General features: G+C 32.8%; 1 protein-coding gene across 1 annotated transcript in view; it reads left to right on the forward strand.

Moving 5' to 3' along the window:
• Positions 1-14,587, forward strand: part of LOC143062603 (uncharacterized) — a 142,496-nt gene that overhangs the window by 118,425 nt on the left and 9,484 nt on the right. Inside the window, exons 78-88 of the mRNA XM_076234267.1 lie at positions 1,915-2,079; positions 2,402-2,654; positions 2,803-2,972; positions 3,353-3,532; positions 3,864-4,122; positions 4,409-4,572; positions 5,581-5,751; positions 6,367-6,619; positions 11,569-11,732; positions 12,374-12,556; positions 12,756-13,008. Coding sequence (XP_076090382.1) covers positions 1,915-2,079; positions 2,402-2,654; positions 2,803-2,972; positions 3,353-3,532; positions 3,864-4,122; positions 4,409-4,572; positions 5,581-5,751; positions 6,367-6,619; positions 11,569-11,732; positions 12,374-12,556; positions 12,756-13,008 — 2,215 coding nt within the window. The remainder of the gene's footprint in view (positions 1-1,914; positions 2,080-2,401; positions 2,655-2,802; positions 2,973-3,352; positions 3,533-3,863; positions 4,123-4,408; positions 4,573-5,580; positions 5,752-6,366; positions 6,620-11,568; positions 11,733-12,373; positions 12,557-12,755; positions 13,009-14,587) is intronic.

The raw sequence follows: 14,587 nt of genomic DNA on the forward strand, positions 1-14,587 counted from the left end.
TTCAAAAGAAAAGAAGAAAATTTAACGTCACAATTAAATTTCAACCAATCATTTGTCGAGAACAGATTTTTCACTAGTGGAGAAATATTTTTCTCACACCGGTCAGGAAATGTGAAAATAGCACAAAAATTTGAGAAAATAAATACTCCCACTGTCCAAAAACACTGACCCATACTTGAGATTGATGTACCTTCACAAGGTCTTATGCAAGGATCCGGAAATTTTTCACCTAATTTCGGTCATTTTCATATAACTTAAAAGTTGGTGACCCTTTTCAAAAAAAGATTGTCAAAATCTCATTACTTCATGAGTATGCTCATACTCGTAGCATCAACAAACTTGTTTCACTGTTGCATCACATTTACTTCATGATTTATCCTACCATTTTCCTAAAATCAATCAAGAGCAATTAAAGGAAGGCAACAGTTTAAAAATAAATGATTTTAATAACTCAAAATGGTAATTTTCTCAGTCATCGCTTACGTTTCTTTAAATTCTGAAGTCAAAATTCAATCTGGATGTAATGCGCCACTACTAAAAAGAACAATTCCAGACTCATTTCTGGGATTAGTTTTGTTTATCAAATTCACAGGAAAACATCGGCTTTTTAATATTTTACCTTTATTAGTGTAAGAATATTAATGAAAATAGTTGCACTTGTTTTATTTAGCATGAAATCATTTTAAATTTACGATTTAGTGTCAAATCTGCTGAAGAGAATTTCAGGCATGTGTATTCCAGCAGCACCTGCATAAGGGGTATATATCTCCCAATTGATACAATATTCCAGTGCTTGCATTTCCTATCATGATTTTCTTGATAGAGGGTTGCTGCTCACAAGGAAGCTATTACAACAAGAGTTCCAAATGGTGAAGTTGAAATCATCTCTTCGTAAATTTTACGGATGCCATCACGAGTTTGTTGACCGTTATGGAATAACCATTTCACAAATGATATCGGATATGTTCCTTACGTCGTAACTACAATCCCCTTCCCTTTTATGAATGTGACCTACAAAATTAGAATATTTATCGGATTTGTTATCACATAAGCAACACGACGGGTGCCAAATGTGGAGCAGGATCTGCTTACCCTTCCGGAGCACCTGAGATCACCCCTAGTTTTGAGTGGGGTTCGTGTTGTTTATTCTTTAGTTTTCTATGTTGTGTCATGTGTACTATTGTTTGTCTGTTTGCCTTTTTTATTTTAAGCCATGGCGTTGTCAGTTTATTTTCGATTTATGAGTTTGACTTTCCCTTTGGTATCTTTCATCCCTCTTTTACATAGTTAACACAGCACGTGTGTAAGTAGTGAAAAAAATCTTTTTTCTACGTAAATTAAATCAAGTTTTAATTAAATCAAGTTTTAATTCAATTTGCATCATAATTATAGACTGACAATTGTCTTAACTGAAAAGTAATTAAATAATGACAGTTGGTATGGAATTTTAATTTTTTTATAATATTAGTTTAGAGCTTGTGATTAGAAGCCAGGTAAAGAGATTAGCGATCATTAGCCAATAGCTCCATGAGGCATTAATATAGTTATTAGGAGGGCCCTCAGGATTATTACACTTTACTGGAGTGGCAGTTTAATTCCATAAAATCGATAACCAAACAAAAATATATTCATAATGGCAGTTTTAAAACTCGATCTCAACAAAATGACTGAAGTTATTTCTGTTGAATAATAAAATTTGACCTAAATCCCAATAAATGATTTAGGACTTTTGAGTTTCCGAATCAGTCATGTCTGGCATATATGACCGTTTCCGGACCCTTGGTCTTATGTATATCTTATGGAGCAGACAGTGTAAGTTTTTTTTTAAGAAGAACAAGCCTAATATTGTTTAAAAACTCATTACTAGTATACTGCTAGTCAGAAAACTTAACTTGATATCAATTTTCCTTTCAGAGTTTTCACTTACAAAGTTCTTAGAGGAACAGAAAGAAGAACTATCAGACCAGTTATCAGCATCTGTAACCCAGACTTTATTGGATAAACTTGGTTTAACTGAATTCTTCCTGGATAACCAGTGTGACAGAACTAAGGATCCTTTCCTTACTGGCTGGAGAAATGGTAAGTCAAAGAGTCAATATGTAAGTCAAAAAGTCAATATTTATTTAAAATGGTATGTGAAAATGTTCATGTTCATATTAAATAAAAAAATTACAGCTTCTTAATTGTACCAAGCTTTTGTAATCCAAACTTTACAGAACATTGTTTCAATTTTATAGTTATTTCTAGCTTTAGAATACTTTCTTACAGAGATATAAAATTTTGTTGAACCCCTATATTTGTAAATGACTTTATTCTTTGTCTCTTTTGGATTTTGATGTGATTAAAGACTTTTTCTTAATGTACACATTTGGAATTAATCATTGATTTGATCTTTTTTTAGATTGCCCAAGTAGTGATTTGTCACTAACTTTACCATCATCAGTATCCTGTGTAGTGACAACTGACTGTTCAGCCTTAACCTGTTGTGCACACATAAAGTTAATCAGCCGTACTCTCAGTACAAACATAGCAATAGATCCCTGTAATTACACCATCAGTATAAGTATAGAAAAGCTACAAGTACAACTATCTCTACTGAAATACACATGGGGAAAGGAAGAACAATTTTCACTACAAGGTGGAATAGTTCTCAAGTAAGTTTATAAAATATTCCTCAAATTAGGTTAAAAAGTTGAATTGTATTAATTGTCATAAAGATAAACTTAAAATATTATGTCCTTCAGGTTTTTATTTTCTTATTTCAGTGCTTTTTATGTAAATTTAAATCTTCTTTTCATGTAGGTATACTATATACAACTTACAAAGTGAGAAGATGTTTATGATAGATCTGAGTTTACATATCTGTTTGGAACAGAGTGATCCCAATAGCTGTGTTTTCAATGTTACTATTCTGAAGAATGCTAAACTTCCCAAACCTCTATGTAACTTGGACATGGGATTCATACAGGACGGTAAGTTTCTACTGAAGAACTGTAATAACACTGTCTTGTAAGTTTGTGTGGAAGATCTGTTATACTTTACAAATATAACACTGTCTTGACTATAGAGGAGTTTTTGTTTTGAAATTGTTAAACTAATCAAGCAACTATTCAAGTTACTTTATTGTAAAAAAATAAAATGTACACAAAACATGTAAACTTTCAGAATTATTAACTTTGACAATAACTGTCCTATAACAGAAAAATGTTGCATATCCCAGTCACAATGTTAATTTTGAACTCTTTAACCAAGGATAAATACAAGTAGGTTAACAATTCATAAACATCAACATAATGTTTTCTTTTATGCCTATCTTTAAATGATTTACTGAATTTTTGGTATTTTGTTTTAGATTTCTCCTTTACCAACTGGCTAACAGAGAACAGTATAGTGAACACGGGGACTTTAAAGGATATCTTTGTGGTACAACTTCTGAGAGAACTTGGTGTAGACCAGTATATGATGCCATCTCCCTGTGATGTACAATCTACACCATATATACCTACAGACAGTCAGGGATGGAATTCAGATAGTATGTATTTCTGATCAGGCATATTATGTTGTGTTGAAAATCTTCTTATAGAATGTAAATCCTTTATTAACTGTATTACAAATATAAACAAATGTGTACAGTTCGTTTTTTTAAATTTTGTTTTGTTATATAGAAAGTAGATTTGAAACTTATCATTTGTTTTCATGGTTTTTGCAGTTGTTTTTTTTTTTTTTTTTTTTAAGGTTTATGGAATTCACATTAGCTGCATATTGTGTTTTCATTGCAGTAAGGGTATATATACTCTTATTAAGAAGTAAAACTTAAATATGTAAAACAATCAATAGTCAAAACTTAAATATTTTGTCTCCAGAATGTATGTCTGATAAACCAGTGATGTTAGGGAAGCTCCCGTCTGATACGTCCTGTTATTTGTCGGACACCTGTACAGGTATACACTGCTGTATACAGATACCCCTGCTAGGACGAGCAATTACTGTGTACTTAGACCTGGATACATGTCATTATACATTTACCATTGGAATAGAGAAATTCATCCACAAGATATCTATTCTGGAAATAGAGTATGGTACTATACACTCTTTCTCCATGTTTGGATTTGTAAACATAAAGTAAGCTTTTTTTATTATAATTGTTTTTTTTTAGTTTTATAGATTGAAAGCTAGTAGTGATATTGAGTGACAATGTTTATCAAATGATGCCTTATCAATGTTTGAGCCAGTTTAACTTTACAAATAGAAACAAAGAAATATCTTTTTATTAGGAAATTTTTAATCCAAAGTAAATCTTACTTTCATACAAGTTTATGGTTTAATTATGTGTCATTCTCCAAGGTGATCTATTATTTTTTTCAATTAAACAGGGAAAAAAAGGATTTGAATTGTTTTTGTTTTCCAGTTATAAGATAGAAGAGTTATACAACGAGGGGATGTTCATAGTTAGTATGACAGCTAGTGTATGTTTAGAATCTAATGGTCCTTGTGAACTGGATATACAAGTGCTGGATAATGTCAAACTTCCAAAACCTTTATGTAACTTCAATCAAGGATTCACTATACCAGGTATAAGTCTATTTAAAGATAGTTTACTTCAATCAAGGATTCGCTATACCAGGTATAAGTCTATTTAAAGATAGTTTACTTCAATCAAGGATTCACTATACCAGGTATAAGTCTATTTAAAGATAGTTTACTTCAATCAAGGATTCGCTATACCAGGTATAAGTCTATTTAAAGATAGTTTACTTCAATCAAGGATTCACTATACCAGGTATAAGTCTATTTAAAGATAGTTTACTTCAATCAAGGATTCGCTATACCAGGTATAAGTCTATTTAAAGATAGTTTACTTCAATCAAGGATTCACTATACCAGGTATAAGTCTATTTAAAGATAGTTTCCTTCAATCAAGGATTCACTATACCAGGTATAAGTCTATTTAAAGATAGTTTACTTCAATCAAGGATTCGCTATACCAGGTATAGGTCTATTTAAAGATAGTTTACTTCAATCAAGGATTCACTATACCAGGTATAAGTCTATTTAAAGATAGTTTACTTCAATCAAGGATTCACTATACCAGGTATAGGTCTATTTAAAGATAGTTTACTTCAATCAAGGATTCACTATACCAGGTATAAGTCTATTTAAAGATAGTTTCAATGTTTATCAAGAGAATTTGTAACAATAAGAACCTATGAAAAGAACCATCTTTAAGCCTTTAAAATATCTTTTTTGGGAGAATCTATTGTTTATCTTAAATATTTGATGTATAACTTAACTAAATAATTTCATATGTGATGTCACTGTGTCATACTAGGGCAAAAATGCTGCAACAGTGTCACGCATGTACCTAAAAACGCATGTGTCACAGGTGTGGCATTTTTGCTAGTGATTTATCCACTAAATAGAAAAAAATAAGAAAAATATGAGAAGTATATATACAATAGACATACACATGCTATGATTTGAATGTTTTTGTATAAAAAAAACTCATCTGCCTATTTTTTTCCAAAAAAAACAACAAAATTGAAAATATATAAGTTAAAAGTTTTAACTTTTTTCCTGTAGATTTTTCCCTGTCTTCTTGGTTAGATAAGAATAAGATAGATATGACAGTACAGTTACAATCGTATGCCAGAGACTTACTGATGGAAGAACTAGGAATAGCTGGGTATTTACAGAGTACTCAATGTCAATTCTCAGACTACCAGTTAAATACAGACAGATGGGACCTAGGTCGTAAGTACAGACATTTTTATATCTGTGTGGCCTAATAACAATCATCTCTATAAGATACCTGTTTTTTTTTTTTTTTTATTATTTCATATGTATTTTTCTTCTCAAGGCCCAGGACAAATGAGAGTGCAAAAAACTTAATCTCAATAATGCCTACTAGCACATCTGTGATATTTTATGACAGAGGAATTTTTTCTATCAATTAAAAAAAATAAATTGATATTTTGCTCAAACAGATTTAAATAAAACATTTTTTGTAAAATATTTTTATGCCCCACCTACGATAGTAGAGGGGCATTATGTTTTCTGGTCTGTGGCTCCGTTCGTTCGTTCGTTCGTTCGTTCGTTCGTCCCGCTTCAGGTTAAATTTTTGGTCGAGGTAGTTTTTGATGAAGTTGAAGTCCAATCAACTTGAAACTTAGTATATATGTTCCTTATTATATGATCTTTCTAATTTTAATGTCAAATTAGAGTTCTGACCCCAATTTCACGGTCCACTGAACATAGAAAATGATAGTGCGAGTGGGGCATCCGTGTACTGGGGACACATTCTTGTTTTTAGAAGTTTAAATGTGAAGCTCTGTTACTTAAATAAGTGAATTGTTTGACATTTTATAGTGTGTGGAGTCGACTTGTCATTACCTACCCTCCCTAAGAATCTTGCCTGTAGGTTACCAGATTATTGTACTGGGATACAGTGCTGTGTGTATATCCCTGTCCTAGATATGTATGTAGAAGCACATCTTCTGCTGGATATATGTGATCTAAGACTCAGTATTGGATTGGAGAATATGGTCATCAATGAATCCTTGACTGATTACAATTTTAATACAGAGAAAATTGTCTCCCTTGGAAATATGGTGAGATTAAAGTAAGTATAGATATCTGTCTTGTTTGTTCAGTAAGGAATTAAAAGCCTTATGTTATCATCAGATTTACTAATAGACTTTAATTGATTGAAGGTAAAAGAAAACCTGCACTGACTAGGCCAAAATAAAAATATAGCTTGTTGGGCGTTTGCCGATCGACCCACTAAAAGTGGTGCCAACTCAATAATTATTTTCAACCAATTTTTAGCTCACCTGGCCCGAAGGGCCAAGTGAGCTTTTCTCACCACTTGGCGTCCGTCGTCCGTCGTCCGTCGTCGTCGTCCGTCGTCGTCCGTCGTCGTCGTCGTCGTTAACTTTTTACATTTTGAACTTCTTCTAGAGAACCACTGAATGGAATGAAACCAAACATGGCATGAATGTTCCTTATGAGGTGCTGACCAAGTGTTGTTACTTTGTAGCCAATCCATCATCCAAGATGGCCGCCAGCGGGGGACTTAGTTTAACATAGGACGCTATGGGAAATGCATACACATGACTTCTTTTAGAGAACCACTGAATGGAATGAAACCAAACATGGCATGAATGTTCCTTATGAGGTGCTGACCAAGTGTTGTTACTTTGTTGCCGATCCATCATCCAAGATGGCCGCCAGCCGGGGACTTAGTTTAACATAGGACCCTATGGGAAATGCATACAAATGACTTCTTTTAGAGAACCACTGAATGGAATAAAACCAAACATAGCATGAATTATCCTTATGGGGTGCTGACCAAGTGTTGTTACTTTGTAGCCGATCCATCATCCAAGATGGCCGCCAGCGGGGGACTTAGTTTAACATAGGACCCTATGGGAAATGCATACAAATGACTTTTTCTAGAGAACCACTAAATGGAATGAAACCAAACATTGCATGAATGTTCCTTATGGAGTGCTGACTAATTGTTGTTACTTTGTAGCCGATCCATTATCCAAGATGGCCGCCAGCGGGGACTTAGTTTAACATAGGACCCTATGGGAAATGCATACAAATGACTTCTTCTAGTGAACCACTGAATGGAATGAAACCAAACATGGCATGAATGTTCCTTATGTGGTGCTGACCAAGTGTTGTTACTTTGTAGCAGATCCATCATCAAAGATGGCCCCCAGCAGGGGACTTAGTTTAACATAGGACCCTATGGGAAATGCATACAAATGACTTCTTTTAGAGAACCACTGAATGGAATGAAACCAAACATGGCATGAATGTTCCTTATGAGGTGCTGACCAATTGTTGTTACTTTGTTGCTGATCCATCATCCAAGATGGCCACCAGCAGGGGACTTAGTTTAACATAGGACCCTATGGGAAATGCATACAAATGACTTCTTTTAGAGAACCACTGAATGGAATAAAACCAAACATAGCATGAATGTTCCTTATGGGGTGCTGACCAAGTGTTGTTACTTTGTAGCCGATCCATCATCCAAGATGGCCGCCAACGGGGGACTTAGTTTAACATAGGACCCTATGGGAAATGCATACAAATGACTTCTTCTAGAGAACCACTAAATGGAATTAAACCAAACATAGCATGAATGTTCCTTATGGGGTGCTGACCAAGTGTTGTTACTTTGTAGCTGATCCATTATCCAAGATGGCCACCAGCGGGGGACTTAGTTAAACATAGGACCATATGGGAAATGCATACAAATCACTTCTTCCAGTGAACCACTGAATGGAATGAAACCAAACATGGCATGAATGTTCCTTATGTGGTGCTGACCAAGTGTTGTTACTTTGTAGCCGATCCATCATCCAAGATGGCCGCCAGCGTGGGACTTAGTTTAACATAGGACCCTATGGGAAATGCATACAAATGACTTCTTTTAGAGAACCACTGAATGGAATGAAATCAAACATGGCATGAATGTTCCTAATGTGGTGCTGACCAAGTGTTGTTACTTTGTAGCCGATCCATTATCCAAGATTGCCGCCAGCAGGGGACTTAGTTTAACATAGGACCCTATGGGAAATGCATACAAATGACTTCTTTTAGAGAACCACTGAATGGAATAAAACCAAACATTGCATGAATGTTCCTTATGAGGTGCTGACCAAGTGTTGTTACTTTGTAGCCGATCCATCATCCAAGATGGCCGCCAGCAGGGGACTTAGTTTAACATAGGACCCTATGGGAAATGCATACAAATGACTTCTTTTAGAGAACCACTGAATGGAATAAAACCAAACATGGCATGAATGTTCCTTATGAGGTGCTGACCAAGTGTTGTTACTTTGTAGCCGATCCGTCATCCAAGATGGCCGCCAGTGGGGGACTTTTGAATGAAATTAAACATGTTCCTTTTCTTATAAATGAGGTTGTGTTGTCACTTTTAGCCAAATTTTATATTTTTTTATATGATTTCAAAAACCCAAGTAGAATCAGGTGAGCGATACAGGCTCTTGAGAGCCTCTAGTTTATTTTTTTTATTTTTTTATTTTCGAGTCTGACATCGCGTGTCCAGGTTTCCGACCTCTGTAATTCAGCAGTTTAAAAATCTGTGTCTTTAAAACGTTTGCCCCCATTGTAGTTTAAATAAAAGCTTTGATACTACATTGATTTATCCGATGAAATATCAGCAATTTCAAACTTCAGGGTTTTAACTGTACAATTTCGATCACATGATTAACTGGTTGATTTGCCTGAGATCAATGATTAACCTTTAAGAGTCAAATATGGGAGGGATCAGTTCAATGAAAGAACATTATGGCGTCTTTGGTAGATCTCGAACTGTCAAAAAGACCTAGTTATTTCCCAGTGTTTTCACTTTTAAGAATAAAAAGGTGCATACACTTTCTGAGATTGGTGGATAGTGCTCAATAAATCATTCCTAAAGCATTTAAGGAAAGGTTTACCCTTTCTCTGACAACATGCATGGTCCTTTTCTATTTTTCAATCATTTACGGATATTTTATTACTGTTTAGTGGTTTCAACTAAACTGGTGAACCTTAATGGCTTTACAGGAGGTATTCCCATTGTCAAGGGATTCATTAGAATTCCGTATTTTTAAGATTTCTTGTCCTTGCATCATTTTCCCCCCAAATCAAATAGAGGACAAAACGAAACAAAATCTTGTAAATGATTATAGATTATTGTGTTATGCCTTCCAATTATCAATGAATGTCAATTTAATGTTATTTTAGAATTGAAATTAACAGGGGATTACTTGGATATGAAATGGCATTTAATGATAAAATAGAAACATCTATTCGGTCAAAGTGTAAACACAAAGTGAGAGTTGTAGAAGAGAGACAATTTAGGCGGGAAAAGTACTAAAACAAGTACATGTACTGTCAAATCTTTTCAAATAATTTTTGGTGCAATGATTCAAACATTAAAAAAACTTATCAAACACAACATTTAAAGTTGGTATTTATGTTTGAATTAGCAAATATAATATTTCGTTCTAACCCACCTTTGAAAAACAAACAAAAGTCATAAAACAAAAATTAGGTTTAGATGCATCTTGGGAATATGTTAGCTTTTATTTAAACATGTCTGCATTAATATTTAATAACTTATACAAAGGGTAATCCACTTTTTCTTTGATATGAAATAAAAAAACTTATTTTAGTTGTGAATTTTTAATTTGAAAAATGTAAATGCTGATGAAAATTCCAATTTAACCATTGGGAACTTTTTAAACTAGTGTCAGTTAATTATGAACCTGTTAATAAAAATACATAACTTAAGTTAAACAACTAAAAGGAAGAGAAAAGGTAAACCTACTGTATAACATTGTACATAATCACTCTTATCAGAAAAGATGGAGAAGGATAGTAATGAATTCAAATTATTAAAAGTATCTAGGCATTTTAATTCAAAGCTTAATTTAATAAAAATGTAACTTATTTTCATTTGTAATAATGCATATGTCCTGTATATTAAAATGCATGTCTTTTTCTATTTAATATAATATAACCAACATGACTTGTAAGTAAATGTATGATTATGTCACAAACACGAAAGGTGAATAATTCTAATATCCACCATTTTCTACATTTGAAAATGCCTGTACCAAGTCAGGAATATGACAGTTCTTGTCCAATCGTTTTTGATGCGTTTTGTTTTTTGATTTTGCCATGTTATTATGGACTTTCCGAATTGATTTTCCTCTAAGTTCAGTATTTTTGTGATTTTACTTTTTGCTTACCACAGTACTATAAAAAAAATCCTGGGGAAAATACTGTATTAAATTATATGAAATATATACCGGTAAGCAAACATTAAACAGCAGAAAATATACAAGATCCTATATAAAAGAAAGAATAAGACACATACCTGCCGACAAATATAGCACAAATACATTATTACATGAATAGAAGTTTATCAAAAAAAAAATTTAAAAAATGCCTACCTACCCATCTCTTAAAGGGTAGGGTAGGCAAATTACCAACAAACATTTTTTTAATAGTGGTCCCATACTTATTCTTCTCTCTTTTGGGTAAACGGGTGAAGTCACAATGACCTAGAAAAACTTCATGCAGGTAATAAGGCACGCTAGCAGTTTATTTCTGGTTTTAAGTTCAAAAGAATATTGGTACATTTTCTAAAACTGATACGACTAGAAACTGACATGTTGAAGACAAACTTACTTAAGATTAATGTAAGAAATATTTGTTTTTATCATATATTCATAAATTTTTCTCTTTTATCTAATTATAAAAAAAGAAGATGTGATATGACTGCCATTGAGACAACTCTTCACAAGAGACTAAATGACACGAAATTAAGAACTATAAGTCATGGCCTTCAACAATGAGCAAGGCACATACTGCAGAGTCAGCTATAAAAGGTCTCAAAATGACAAATGTAATACACTTTATACAAGAAAACTAACAGCCTGATTTATGTACAAGACTAGCTGATTATTGAGTTCTGTGTAAAAATAATCTTGTCTGTGCTCACTCACCCAATGTTGATTACAAAAGTTTTTCTTTCTACAGTTACAAGATAGTGGATTTACAAGCTGAAGAGAAGATTTTATTCAGTTTAAAGCTTGAGATATGTTTTGAGACCAAAGGAGACTGTATATACAGCTATGATGTGTTCAAAGATACAAAGATTTCCAAACAACCTTGTGACTGGAATGAAGGATTTCCTATTCCAAGTAAGGAATCTGAGTATTTTACAGCATTGCTCATACTTGTGTTTATCTGTTATTTTCTAAGCTATTTTGATTTCAAGAACTATTTCATTGTTGAAATAAGTATTTTTGGAGGTCATTGTTTTGGATGATTGTAAATTTTATATGCTTTATATAACGTCACATCCAAAATTGAATTATTAAGAAAAAAATATGAATTATTATCCTATAAATTCACTTGCTTATAATAGCATTTTATTTTTTTCTATAAGCAGGGGAGGATCAATCATTTTTCAACAGAGGGGTGTTCCAACTATATGTCCCCATTCAAATGCATTGACTGCCGAAAAAAATTCTGAACCCTCCCCTAGGATCCACCACTGATTAGAGTATTTATTTATAAAGAAATATGCTACAGTTATTGACTTTATGAATTTTTAAAGGGAGGTAACTTTAACACACACATATTTATATAAATGAAGATATTTAAAGGAAATGAGGTTGGATATGGTTGTTTATGTCATATGGGATTTAAATGACACATTTGATCGAAATGGACCCATGAAGGCAAAGCAGCCTAGGTTAGAGGATGAACATGTTTGAGAGAGTTTCATATATAAAAAAGAAAAGAGTCTTTAAAGCATGATGAAATTGTTTACTTTTAGATTTCAAGTTAAGTGACTGGTTGACAGAGCAGCAGTTACCTTCAAATGTTACACAGCTGTCAGAATTGATGACATCCAAATTGTTAGAACATTTAGGTATAGCCGAATATTTACAGCAGCCAGGATGTGATCTGACATCTAATCCTCTATACAGTACTGCTAATAGTCATGGGTGGAACACAGGTATGTTTATTATTATGATTTTTAAAAAAATAGGATATTGCTGAAACTTAGCTTCTTTTTATTGGGTACAGTATGCCTTTGTTTTTTTTATTTAATACTTAAACTAAAATTTCTAAATAGGGATTATAAATTGATATCAATCTTTTTGAAATGCAACAAGACAACACTGTAGTTAAGGTCTGTTTTGTTATTTTTGTAGAATGTGATGGAATCCTAATGTTACCAGACTTACCTGGTGGTATGATTTGTCACCTGGATTCTACCTGTACCTCTGTTACCTGTTGCACACCTGTTGGACTGATTAACAGAAACATCAACTTCTACCTGACCATTGATCCATGTAATTCAGTCTTCAAACTTGGAATAGAGGAATATCAGTTTGAGTTCTCTTTATATGAAACAGATTTCAACGTACAGAAACAATTCAATGTGGAAAGAATAATAAATATTAAGTGAGTTAAACATTGTTTAAAGATTTACGAAGAAAGAGAGTAGAATTAGTGGTTTTATTTCAAATTCAAATCTTGATCTTGATTATATACAATGTCACGTCCTTTGAAATTACCACTTTGTGCATGTGTTAATAACGTACTGGACAACTTGGGACCCTTAATACAATTTCTGTGAGCCATGTATCTGGCTCTTATGTGAATTACATCTAGGTAATGATATCCAGAGGTTGAAGGTTAAGGGATGATAATAAATGGAAAAGACATCAAGATTCTAATCAAAACCATGATAAAAGAAAGACAGAAACAACATTGCTTAAGGGGGCTCGCGGGTCTAAATCATTTTTTTGTTTAATATAGGATTTCGCTATATTTTTTTATAAATGAATTTTATCATATACTTAATAGAAAAATGAAATAAAAAAATGGAGTCACCCTTCATTTAGGGTGAGAATCTGTCTCCGAAAAAAAGCATACATTTTTGTTAATGTCTTTTTTTTCTGTTGAACTAATAGGAGAAATAGAGGTAATATCGAAATACAAAAAGAACTAAATTGCAGGAATTGCTTAAATTTTACAATTGTTAGTTTATGTACAGCTTATTTGAACATTAATAAAAAAATATAGGTCACCTATGAGTTTAAAAAGATAGAATGAAATTTCAAAACAGTGTGGCTGTCGCCATTGATTGACACATTAAATTCATCCATTGACTGGGACAATTTAGGTGAACGTTTGTATGTAACGACCACTGCTCACTATGTACTTTTTAAAGACACTTAAACTATGGGGTCACCAAAGGTTCTCAACACCTTAATAAAGTAATTCGAAAAACTAATCAGAAATAACACGATGTTTTGATTTATATCAATTATATAATTCAAAAACATAAAGGTTATTCCTGATTAATTTTTGAATTATTTTATAATTAAAGGCGTTAAGAAACCTTTGGTGACCCCACAGTTTAAATGTCTATCGTAGGTACGTCGTGAACAGTGGTCGTTACAGACAAACGTTCATGTAAATTGTCCCAGTCAATGGATGAATTTAATGTGTCAATCAATGGCCACAGCCACACTGTTTTGAATTTCATTCTATTTCAATTTTAAGGGGGCTCGCGGGTTTAAATCAAATTTTTTATTTAATATAGGGTTTCTCTTTATTTTTTTATAAACGAACTTTATCTTATACTTAATAGAAAAATGAAATAAAAAAATGGGGTCACCATTCATTTACGCTCACAATCTTCCTTCGAAAGAAGCGTACATTTTTGTTGATGTCCTTGTTTTCTGTTGAACTAATAGGAGAAATATCTAATATCGAAATAAAAAAAGAACTAAATTACAGAAATCGCTTAAATTTTAAAATTATTTAGTTTATGTACAGCTTATTCGAAAACAACAATAAAAAATATAGGTCACAGATGAGTTAAAAAAGATATTTCAATTTTAATGCCAAAAAATGGCATTTTTGTACCAAAGGGAGATAATTTGGAGCTTTTGCAATGATATCAACATTTTAAAAGTCACCTGGGGCCAACACGAATTGATTTTTGGAATGATTTTTTGGATCATATGATAAA

This window comes from Mytilus galloprovincialis, chromosome 2 (assembly GCF_965363235.1).
Source record: "Mytilus galloprovincialis chromosome 2, xbMytGall1.hap1.1, whole genome shotgun sequence".
Taxonomy (NCBI): Eukaryota; Metazoa; Mollusca; class Bivalvia; order Mytilida; family Mytilidae; genus Mytilus; species Mytilus galloprovincialis.